The 12,363-nt window shown below is 35.0% G+C and overlaps 1 protein-coding gene, 1 long non-coding RNA gene and 1 other non-coding gene across 3 annotated transcripts in view; 1 reads left to right on the top strand and 2 right to left on the bottom strand.

The window, feature by feature from the left end:
* LOC133630486 (uncharacterized) overlaps positions 1-2,581 on the bottom strand; it is a 102,933-nt gene extending 100,352 nt beyond the window's left edge. The window contains exon 1 of the long non-coding RNA XR_009821261.1: positions 2,509-2,581. This is a non-coding gene — a long non-coding RNA (uncharacterized LOC133630486). The remainder of the gene's footprint in view (positions 1-2,508) is intronic.
* Positions 2,582-6,153: 3,572 nt separating this feature from the next.
* On the bottom strand, positions 6,154-11,632 carry pomp (proteasome maturation protein). Its single transcript, XM_062022096.1, has 6 exons — positions 11,504-11,632; positions 11,133-11,230; positions 10,994-11,054; positions 8,525-8,626; positions 8,003-8,096; positions 6,154-6,314 (listed from the first exon to the last, which is right to left on the bottom strand). The coding sequence occupies exons 1-6, from the start codon at positions 11,504-11,506 to the stop codon at positions 6,247-6,249; spliced, it is 426 nt and encodes a 141-aa protein (XP_061878080.1). The 5' UTR covers positions 11,507-11,632; the 3' UTR covers positions 6,154-6,246.
* A 142-nt stretch (positions 11,633-11,774) lies between these two features.
* Positions 11,775-11,846, top strand: trnac-gca (transfer RNA cysteine (anticodon GCA)). The gene has a single exon. It is a non-coding gene; the product is annotated as a tRNA-Cys (tRNA).
* The last annotated feature ends 517 nt before the right edge of the window (positions 11,847-12,363 follow it).

Raw genomic sequence — 12,363 nt, 5'->3', positions numbered from 1 at the left:
TTGGGTATAAAAGCAGCTTCCATGAAATGCTCAGACATTCACAAACAACGATGGGGGCGAGGGTCGCCACTTTGTGAACAAATGCGTTTAGAAACAACATTTCTCAACGAGCTATTGCAAGGAATTTAGGGATTTCACCATATACGGTCCGTGATATCATCAAAAGTTTCAGAGAATCTGGAGAAATCACTGCACGCAAGAGGTAATGCCCGTGACCATGGATCCCTCAGGCTGTACTGCATCAACAAGCGACATCAGTGTGTAAAGGATATCACCACATGGGCTCAGGAACACTTCAGAAACCCACTGTCAGTAACGACAGTTTGTCACTATATCTGTAAGTGCAAGTTAAAACTCTACTATGCAAAGCGAAAGCCATTTAACAACACCCAGAAACGCTGCCAGCTTAATAATAGTAATAATAATAATAATAATAATAATACATTTTATTTGGTATAGATTTTTTCAGAGTACTCAAAGACGCTTTACAGGATAAAAAATTAAAAAATATAACAGTTCAAAGTAATAATATAAAATACAGGAAATATAAAAGAAGTACATTGTGAAATACATAATAATACTGGACATTTACAAGACAGGACATTGCAAGACACAGAACACTAATCACAGCTTAAGCTGTACATCAAGCAAGAATGGGAAATAATTCCACCTGAAAAGCTTCAAAAATTGGTCTCCTCAGTTCCCAAACGTTTACTGAGTGTTGTTAAAAGGAAAGGCCATGTAACACAGTGGTAAAAATGCTGCTGTGCCAAGTTTTTTGCAATGTGTTGCTGCCATTAAATTCTAAGTTAATGATTTGCCAAAAAAAAATAAAAAATTCTCAGTTCGAACATTAAATATCTTATCTTTGCAGTCTATTCAATTGAATATAAGTTGAGAAGGATTTGCAAATCATTGTATTCTGCTTTTATTTACCATTTACACAACGTGCCAACTTCACTGGTTTTGGGTTTTGTATAAACAAATATCGTTTGACGATTTGATTCATAATCGATACTCGATTCAACACGATTCTCGATTCAAATTGATTTTTGCAATGTATTATTTGGTATAATAACACCTTAAAACAGCTTACAGGTTAGTAAAACTTGATAATATTCCTATTATGTCTTGATGGTCCTTCTTACTCTGCATATATGTCTTCTGAAAGAACTTTGGATTGACCAGTGACTTGTATTCCCTGGTCAGATGCAAGAGTTCCTAATAGTTTCTGAAGGAAAACAGCATTACAGCTTCTGAAGAAGTTTCCACAACAAAGGGCCACATAGACTAGAGCAGGGGTCACCAACGCGGTGCCCGCGGGCACCAGGTAGCCCGTAAGGACCATATGAGTAGCCCGCTGGCCTGTTCTAAAAATAGCTCAAATAGCAGCACTTACCAGTGAGCTGCCTCTATTTTTTAAATTGTATTTATTTACTAGCAAGCTGGTCTCACTTTGCTCGACATTTTTAATTCTAAGAGAGACAAAATTCAAATAGAATTTGAAAATCCAAGAAAATATTTTAAAGACTTGGTCTTCACTTGTTTAAATAAATTCATAATTTTTTTTACTTTGCTTCTTATAACTTTCCGAAAGACAATTTTAGAGAAAAAATACAACCTTAAAAATGATTTTAGGATTTTTAAACACATATACCTTTTTACCTTTTAAATTCCTTCCTCTTCTTTCCTGACAATTTAAATCAATGTTCAAGTAAATGTATTTTTTTTAATTGTAAAGAATAATAAATACATTTTAATTTAATTCTTCATTTTAGCTTCTGTTTTTTCGACGAAGAATATTTGTGAAATATTTCTTCAAACTTATTATGATTAAAATTCCAAAAAATTATTCTGGCAAATCTAGAAAATCCGTAGAATCAAATTGAAATCTTATTTCAAAGTCTTTTGAATTTCTTTTAAAATGTTTGTTCTGGAAAATCTAGAAGAAATAATGATTTGTCTTTGTTAGAAATATAGCTTGGTCCAATTTGTTTTATATTCTAACAAAGTGCAGATTGGATTTTAACCTATTTAAAACATGTCATCAAAATTCTAAAAATTAATCTTAATCAGGAAAAATTACTAATGATGTTCCATAAATTCTTTTTTAAATTTTTTAAAAAAGATTCGAATTAGCTAGTTTTTCTCTTCTTTTTTTCGGTTGAATTTTGAATTTTAAAGAGTCAAAATTGGAGATAAACTATGTTTCAAAATTTAATTGTCATTTTTTTCGTGTTTTCTCCTCTTTTAAACCGTTCAATTAAGTGTAAATATCATTAATTATTAATAATAACATAGAGTTAAAGGTAAATTGAGCAAATTGGCTATTTCTGGCAATTTATTGAAGTGTGTATCAAACTGGTAGCCCTTCACATTAATCAGTACCCAAGAAGTAGCTCTTGGTTTCAAAAAGGTTGGTGACCCCTGGACTAGAGCATGCAGTTGGCAATCACATTTTAATCCTATTTAACAGTATTAATATCATGGAAAACAAGTCTAACCTACCCCAAAAAGTGGATTTTCAGCGTCGCTGCTCCCTGGCGAGTGCAATGTTGTCAACTTGTCATCACATCTTGACCTGAAGTATGCTTCTTCCATTCAGCAGGTGTCATAATGAGCAAGACTGCCATTCATTTTCCTACAGCGACCGATGGTGGAAAAAGTGGCGCACTGCATGAAAATCAGCGAGAGCAGCAGAAGAAGAAGGGACTTTGCAGCGACCAATCAAATGAGCCCCGGGGAGCGGGGGGGCGTGGTCATCCCTGCAAATTCCCGGCATTCTGAGCGGTTTTGTTTTTGTCGTGAAAAATAAGTTACGGGGGCCTAAAATGAGATGTTTTATTTTTTTTAATTCAACACCGTAAGCATGTCACATTTAATCAAAAATTTTGCCATTTTAATTTATTGTTTTAATTTATTTTTTTATTGACGTCCAGCATCAGACATTCCTGTCCATTACATCATATTCACATACATCATATATCTGTTGTCTGCCCTAAATGTCTAAATATTTTTTGTTTATATCCCAACAATACCACCCCCCCCCCCAAAAAAAAAGAAACAGCAAAAAAAAACAAAGTAGGATCTACAAATACATCAATTAAATAAACCAAAAAATAAATAATACATTAATATTAATAATAATCACAAAAAAATATATATATAAACAGATACATATATATATATATACACACTAGGGTTGTGGGGGAAAATTGATTCGAATTCGAATCGCGATTCTCACGTTGTGCGATTCAGAATCGATTCTCATTTTTTAAAAATCGTGGGTTTTTTTAATTATTTAAACATTTTTGGGTTTTTTTTTTAATTAATCAATCCAACAAAACAATACACAGCAATACCATAACAATGCAATCTAATTCCAAAACCAAACCCGACCCAGCAACACTCAGAACTGCAATAAACAGAGCAATTGAGAGGAGACACAAACACGACACAGAACAAACCAAAAGTAGTGAAACAAAAATGAATATTATCAACAACAGTATCAACATTAGTTACAATTTCAACATAGCAGTGATTAAAAATCAGTCATTGACATTATCATTGGACATTTATAAAAAAAATTAAAAAAGAACAATAGTGTCACAGTGGCTTACACTTGCATTGCATCTCATAAGCTTGACAACACACTGTGTCCAATATTTTCACAAAGATAAATTAAGTCATATTTTTGGTTCAATAATAGTTAAAACAAATTTACATTATTGCAATCAGTTCATAAAACATTGTCCTTTACAATTATAAAAGCTTTTTACAAAAATCTACTACTCTGCTTGCATGTCAGCAGACTGGGGTAGATCCTGCTGAAATCCTATGTATTGAATGAATAGAGAATTGTTTTGAATCAGGAAAAAATAGTTTTTGAATCGAGAATCGTGTTGAATTGAAAAAAAATCAATTTTGAATCGAATCGTGACCCCAAGAATCGATATTGAATCGAATCGTGGGACACCCAAAGATTCACAGCCCTAATATATATATATATATATATATGTATATATATATATATATATATATATATATATATATATATATATATATATATATATATATATATATATATATATATATATATATATATATATATATATATATATATATATGTGTATGTATGTATGTATGTATGTATGTATGTATATATATATATATATATATGTATATATATATATATATATATATATATATATATATATATATATATATATATACATACATACATACATACATACATACATACATACATACACATATATAGGGAGTAATCTTTTTTTTTTTTTTAAGCAGTACAATCACTAATTCGAGAAATTAAAGTCAGGCTTATGGGGTGTGACATAATTGACCCAGTTTTCCCAGTATGAAGTACATTTCTCCAATTTATAATTAATAAAGGCAGTTATCTTCTCCATTTTATATACAGTATGTTCATTGTTTCCATCCATTGCTTCAAAGTTGGGCTCTCCTGGGATATCCATTTCCTAGTAATGGTCTTTTTACATTTTTATTTTCAAACCTAAATCTAGACCATCTGCGGAATATTAAGCCTATAAATACTTATAGTAGGTTTTAACCACGACAATTGACACATCGGAAACGCCCCCCGCCACCATTTCGCAGGACCATCCCCCCCAAATCGGGGGTCGGCAACCCAACATGTTAAAAGAGCCATTTGGACCAAAAATACAAAAAACAAATCTGCCTGGGGCCGCAAAAAAAAAAGGCCTTACAAAAGTGTTATAATGAAGGAACACATGATGTGTCTATATCAGCTATATTAGCCTACTATCAAAGGCAGACGCAAATCTTCGTTGACAGAAATTATAATTTAATTTTTATTCTACACATTTTTGCAACATTGGAAATCATTAGTAAAATGGAGGCTTCTCAAAGGATGATATACCAAAGGTATTAATGTGTGTGTCCAAGTTTAAGGAAATGGCAGGCTGTCTTCTTCTAACAGATTATTACATACATTTATAATCTTTGCAAGCTCTGTAACGTTTGCTGTGGTCTGGAACAACATGGCACACAAACAGCTATGAGAAATGCAGCCAATATAACATACAGATAATGTGTCATGAGACAAATATCAATTAAATACACAGAGGACATAAGTAAAGGAAATTAAATGAGCTCAAATATACCTACAAACGAGGCATAATGATGCAATATTTACATACAGCTAGCCTAAATAGCATGTTAGCATCGATTAGCTTGCAGTCATGCACTGACCAAATATGTTGATTAGCACTCCAACAAGTCAATAGTATCAACAAAGCTCACCTTTGTGCATTCACGCACAGCATAAAATGTTTGATGGACAAAACGAGACAAAGAAGGAGTGGCATAAAACACGTCTTTCTGTGGCAGCATCGAGAAAGTTTTACATGTAAGCAAACTACGATGAGTTCAAGGATCGCTGAAATTAGTAGGACAAAAAGGTGATGACAAATACTGTCATCTGTGAAGCATGTATAACATAAACAGTGGCATTTCTAACAAGGAAGGTGCGTGTCATGTTTGTTCTCATACAGAAAATATATTAAAACAAAACTTTTTTTTTTTCTTTAACTTTTTCCATTTTCACACATCTCTGAAAGAGGTCTAGGGAGCCACAGGTTGCTGACCCCCGTCCTATATAAAAAAAAATTCAATAATATCTAAGCAGTACCAAACCTGAATTACATTTTGTGACAATCAGTCAAAAATACAAGATAACCTACAGTTAATTGATCATTGAATGCATTATCAACCTTTGGTCAATCTACACTTGTGTCCATCCATCCATCCATCCATCCATTTTCTGCCGCTTGTCCCTATCTGGGTCGCTGGAGCCTATCTTGTGTAATTAATATAATTGCTGCTGGCAGTTAAACACCCCTAAAATGTGCCTGATATTTATTGTAATGAAATACCCCACAAAATATACAGTAATGTATTAAAACAATTTTTAAAGTCTACTGTACTTGTAGAGGTATACCCATGACAAAGTCTGTAGTTTGTACCAAAATGTTGATCGACGCCAAAATTGTGAGTAGTTGTTTTCATGAGATGCAAATTTAACAATCTGATCAGATGTATTTAGTTAAAAAACACTTCCTCAACGTTGAATCAAAAAAAGGTGATAACGTGAACGTTTTTAAAGACATTTATTATATCTGCCATTGAGTTTGAAAATCATACAAAATATGTGGCGGTCAAACAAAAACCTACATGGATCATCTTCTAAAGAAATCCCAGCTTGTATTCCACCATCATGTGTGGCTCACCCATCGTTTCACTCAGTGTTGGATCTGAAAGCAAACAAATAATGCCTTGAGAGTAGGAATGCAACGATCATCGCTTCGGTCTGTCAGATTATATAGTCTTGAGTAATAATCACGGTTTCACGATTATTACGTATTGATTAAAAAACTAAAATGTATAAAATCACAGACATCCTTTAGAAATGCTGAGGAGTTATGTATTACTGTTGGAAATAACAGTCATCAAATAACATAAGAATAAATATAAACAAAACCTTAGATTAAAATAATAATATGAGACTAAGATTAACTTTATTGATTCCCCAGAGGAAAATGTTACTCATGTGGGTGATAAACTCAAGTGTTACTGTCATCCATGCCTATTTATCCATTCTATGCTGTGTTAATAACAACTGGAATGCACATAATTACATCGCATGGCATAGTGGTTATTCCACATGCTCCTGATGTTATGATAGTGTTTTACACTTGCTTTATTAACTATATATACACACCATATTTTTGGACTATAAGGCGCACTTAAAATCCTTTCATTTTCTCAAAAATCGACCGTGCGCCTTTAGCCCGGTGCGCCTAATGTACGGCATCATTCTGGATGTGCTTACCGACCTCAAAGCTATTTTATTTGGTACATAATATAATGATAAGTGTGACCAGTAGATTGCAGTCATACATAAGAGATATGTGTAAACTGCAGTATGATGGCAGTAAGCAACACCAAAACTTTAAATGTTCCATTGAGAATATAGAACATTACACACGGCACTGAAAAATCTGTCAAAATGTTTTTAGTACGACTTCGGTAAGCTATGAAGCCGCACTGTTTGATGGATTGTCGGCGCATTAAACATACAAGTATTATTATGGTGTGTGTATAAGGACTGCTAAATGGCACCTATTAGCAGACATATTATATGGTGTTTTGTTTCGCAATATTATGCAAAACCAACTTTTCTTACCTTCTGGTACCTGCTGATGTGTATTTGGGATCTGCATAAGTCCTGAAAATGTGCACGCGTCCGCCATTGTAGTCCGTGCTGACACCGTAGTCATAAGCTTCTTCTTTTTCTCTACCTTCTTACGTGGCATTCATCTTCCGCTGTTGCCATTTCTAATATAAAGTCGCGTAAAGTTCTTACTTATATCGGTCAGTAGATTAGCTATCCAAGCGCTAAAAACTGTAGTGGGTTTATATAATTCACCCTCGGAAGTTTATTGGAGGGTTCCTGTCGGACGGTTTTTCAGGGGACACATTTCCGGGGTTGATGTTGCATTATTGAGCCACGGATGAGGAGATGCTGCTCCGTTATTGATTTAAGTAAAAAAAAAGCACAAAACGGCGCATCCTGAAGAGACTGTCAGAAAGATACTTGAAAATGGTTTGTAAAACATCATCCATGCAACATTTGATATAATCCGGTGCGCCTTTTGTATGAAAATAGACCTGAATCGGCTCATCTGCATTGCGCCTTTTAGTCCAGTGCGCCCTATGGTTTGAAAAATACGGTACGTAATATCACATTTTTGTTCTGTGCAGGTTGTGCCGAAAATAACGTACCAGCATAATTTATAGCGGAGCCTTTGCCATTAAATATCGATGACATATTTAATCATGATTCATAGTCAAAGTGGGTCAATTGTTGCTTCCCGAGTTGAGAGTAATGTCAAGACATGACTAAATGAATGACAAGGGGGGTCTAAAACATGCTTGTCACCATTGAGGATGTCCTCAAAGCCGATGTTCTCATCAGTTCCTCTGAGCGTGTCCAGTGCCAGGTTGGAGCTTTGCAAGAATGGCAGACGCTGGATCTGGAGGAGAGACATACATGTCAATTAGGGCTGCAACAACTAATCGATTAAATCGATGAAAATCGATTATAAAAATAGTTGTCGATTAATTTAGTCATCGATTCGTTGGATCTATGCTATGCGCAGAGGCTTAAAAAATTTTGTATTTTATTTTTTTTTAAATAAACCTTTATTTATATACTGCAACATTTACAAACAGCTGAGAAACAATAATCAAAATAAGTATGGTGCCAGTATGCTGTTTTTTTTCAATAAAATACTGGAAAGGATAGAAATGTAGTTTGTCTCTTTTATCCGATTATTAACTGATTAATCGAAGTAATAATCGACAGATTAATCGATGATCAAATTAATCGTTAGTTGCAGCCCTAATGTCAACATACAAAAAGTAGTGGGTGTCAAAATATGCAGAACGTCAGCATCGTTACCTGTCTCGCTGCTCTATACTCCATCTGCAACTTGAGAGGGGCATGAAGACCTTGGATGTTCCTGAGGCTAGAGAAATTCATCTTGTCTTGATTCAGCTCAAACTGGAAGAAAATAAACATTTATGACACTATGTTTTATCTGTGATTTCCGAAAATGTAAATTAGAGATGCTTTAAAACGTCATATCGGAAATTATCGGTATCAGTTTCAACCTCCCGATTTTCCCGGGAGACTCCCGAATTTCAGTGCCCGTGTTGAAAATCTCCCGGGGAAACCATTCTCCCGAATTTCTCCCAATTTCCACCCGGACAACAATATTGGGGGCGTGCCTTAAAGGCACTGCCTTTGGCGTCCTCTACAACCTGTCGTCACGTCCGCTTTTCCTCCATACAAACAGCGTGCCGGCCCAGTCACATAATATATGCGGCTTTTACACACACATAATTGAATGCAAGGCATACTTGGTCAACAGCCATACAGGTCACACTGACGGGGTCGTATAAACAACTTTAACACTGTTACAAATATGCGCCACACTGTGAACCCACACTAAACAAGAATAACAAACACATTTCCGCACCGTAACACAACATAAACACAACAGAACAAATACCCAGAACCCCTTGCAGCACTAACTCTTCCGGGACGCTACAATATACACACGTCCCCCCCCCCCATCTCCCGAATTCAGAGGTCTCAAGGTTGGCAAGTATGCTCTAGTATACTCTGGACTGAAGCTGTGTGCCTTCATTGTTTTTGTAGCTGTTGTTTTGAGGCATTTTTAAAAAAAATTAAAAATAATGCACTTTGTGAAAGTCAAAGTATAGTATTTCCCATAGTTGTAGTGGGTATTAGGATTATCTCAGGGAGAGCATATCCCAAATTCCAAGCTGCTGTTTTGAGGCATGTTAAAAAAAATAATGCACTTTGTGACTTCAATAATAAATATGGCAGTGCCATGTTGGCACTTTTTTCCATACCTGGAGTTGAAGTAGTTCTCTTATTTTGGAAAACCTTGTTTTTGATTGATTGATTGAAACTTGTATTAGTAGATTGCACAGTACAGTACATATTCCGTACAATTGACCACTAAGAGTTTTTCAACTTGTTTAAGTCGGGGTCCACATTAATCAATTCATGGTAAAGTTACATTGGGGCATCACAACAAAATTAGGCATAAAAATGTGTTAATTCCACGACTGTATATATAGGTATCGGTTGATATCGGAATCGGTAATTAAGAGTTAGACAATATCGGAATATCGGCATAAAAGCCATTATCGGACATCTCTAATGTAAATCACCATTCATTGAACCGTTTAATGCACAATTATCGCACATTCAGCTCACTTTATTCAGCTTATTTGTATAATTTTGTACAGAGTAACTGAAATGAACTGAAGATAATAAAACTATGGATCAATACCTTTAAAATGTTTCAATATCAATTCAAAAGGGATAATGTTTTTGACAAGACTCAAAGTTGTCAAATCACAATAAAATCGATGTGCGCTGCGTCCTGTCTGTCTGTGCTAACAAAATAAGAGTCCCAGAAGAATAGCGTACATATTTACTGTTACTATTTTGCACTTGAAGAAACAATACTTTGACATATGGTATTTTCCGGAGCATAGAGCGCACCGGATTATAAGGCGCACTGCCGAAGATCGGGTCTATTCAGGTCTTTTTTCATACAAAAGGCACACATGTAATGGTGGTTCTTTGGTCAAAATGTTGCATAGATGATGTTTTACAGATCATCTTCAAGCCGCTTTCTGACAGTCGCTTCAGGATGCGCCGTTTTGTGGGCGGTCTTATTTTCGTGGCTCCACTTCAACAACATCTTCTCCCCGTCATCTTTGTTGTAGCGGTGTAGCGTGCAAGGACGGGAGTGGAAGAAGTGTCAAAAGATGGAGCTAACTGTTTTAATGACATTCAGACTTTACTTCAATCAATAACGGAGGAGCATCTCCTCATCCGTGGCTCACAACAACACCGGAAATGTGTCACGTGAAAAAACATCCAACCGGAACTCTAATAACTAAAGTTCCGTGGGTGAATAATGTAAACCCACTACACCGGTATGTTTTAGCGCTTCCATACCGAGATATAAGTTACAACTTTACGCTACTTTATATTAGAAATGGAAACAGCGGAGGATGAATGTCCCATAACAAGAAAATAGAGAAAAAGAAGAAGTTTATTGACTACAATGGCGGAAACGCGCACATTTTCAGGACTTATGCAGATCTCAAATACAGATCAGCAGGTACCAGAAGGTAAGAAAAGTTGGTTTTGCATAATATTGCGAAAGAAAACGCCAGATAATATATCTGCTAATAGGTGTCATTTGTCTATTTTCACAAGGTTATTGCCATTAATTCTAATGGTTTAGACACCATTCCATTTCAACAATATCTTTAAAAACATAATTACCATTCATTTCTGTCATGTATTTCAGCTACTTACATTTTTTTCAGCCAGCTCCAGTGGGTGGGCAGGAATAATGTCATTCTTCACACTGCTGAAACTAATAAGTAAAAAAACAATCTTTATTTTTCTTACTTTAATAATCATTCCTCTACTATTATGTGTAGGTAGGACTTACCCACTACGCAGGGTATCATGTACTCCATAATCCCCCTGTGCACACAAGCCTGCCACAGGTACGATGTCTTTCATCTGAGATCGGACACCTCGAGAATTCTAACATAGAAATAAAAAAAGAAACCACATAAAACGGTTAGAATTTCGCAATTAATTATTTTGGAGTTACAAACCGAACGTAAACCCGCAGATTGAATGCTACTAGCTAGCATTAGCTCGAATGACTAATCATTTTCACAAAAAATGACCGAAAATGTAACAAACGTACAAACAAATCATTATAAATTCAGCTAAACATACAACGAACGTTATTTGTGTTGAAAAAATAAAGGTAGTGTAGATAAAGGACAGTACAAATTAAAAAGTATGTACCATTGTGGTTCGGCTTCTTGCACTTTCTTTTCAATACACTGAAATGTGTCGCATTTTCAAGACGTCATATCCTGTAATGACGTCACTTGTTGCATCAAAATGAGTCAATGTCGCCCATTCTCCAATGCCTTGACTTACATTTTAGCTTTTGTGGTTTATTTATTACTTGTATATTAAGATATGTTTCAAAGATCATTACATCACATAAAATGTAATAACATACGGCATTGATATGTATTATTATGGAACAGTGAACATTATTTTACAACGTGGGGGTATAGCTCAGTGGTAGAGCATTTGACTGCAGATCAAGAGGTCCCCGGTTCAAATCCGGGTGCCCCCTCATTTTCTACTAAGTACATGATATACTTGAATACATATGTATTTTTTCTTTTTGTATTATGTAGTTGAGTTCTATTTAAAATAATAACACATCAAAAAACTGAGAAGTTAGAACATTAACAAATACTAAACTAATGTTATAAAATGTTGCTCTACATCTATTTTTGCAGTCTAATTTTCCTGTTTGCTATGTTACTTTAAATTTGTTATCTTATGCAATATTTTATTGCTATATTTCTGCAGGTATGCATGTTCCTCTGTGATTCCCCACTGTTAAAAAAAAGTACCCCAAAACTCTGCAGGCAGTGGCATGCAAACTTGCAGCCAAATGCATGACACTTTAAGATTTGACGCTTTGGCATTGTTTAACATGAGAATCTAACGTAACATTTTACTAGTCAGAAAAGATTAAATTCATCATAGGTCCCCTTTAAGATGCGGAGTAACAAAACACAACGAATGGATGCAGTAATCCTCATGCCTCAGTCTGCTATGATGATGTGTGGATAGATTTTTGT

Source organism: Entelurus aequoreus, linkage group LG15, assembly GCF_033978785.1.
Source record: "Entelurus aequoreus isolate RoL-2023_Sb linkage group LG15, RoL_Eaeq_v1.1, whole genome shotgun sequence".
NCBI lineage: Eukaryota > Metazoa > Chordata > Actinopteri > Syngnathiformes > Syngnathidae > Entelurus > Entelurus aequoreus.
This window is presented reverse-complemented; position numbering and strand designations above follow the sequence as displayed.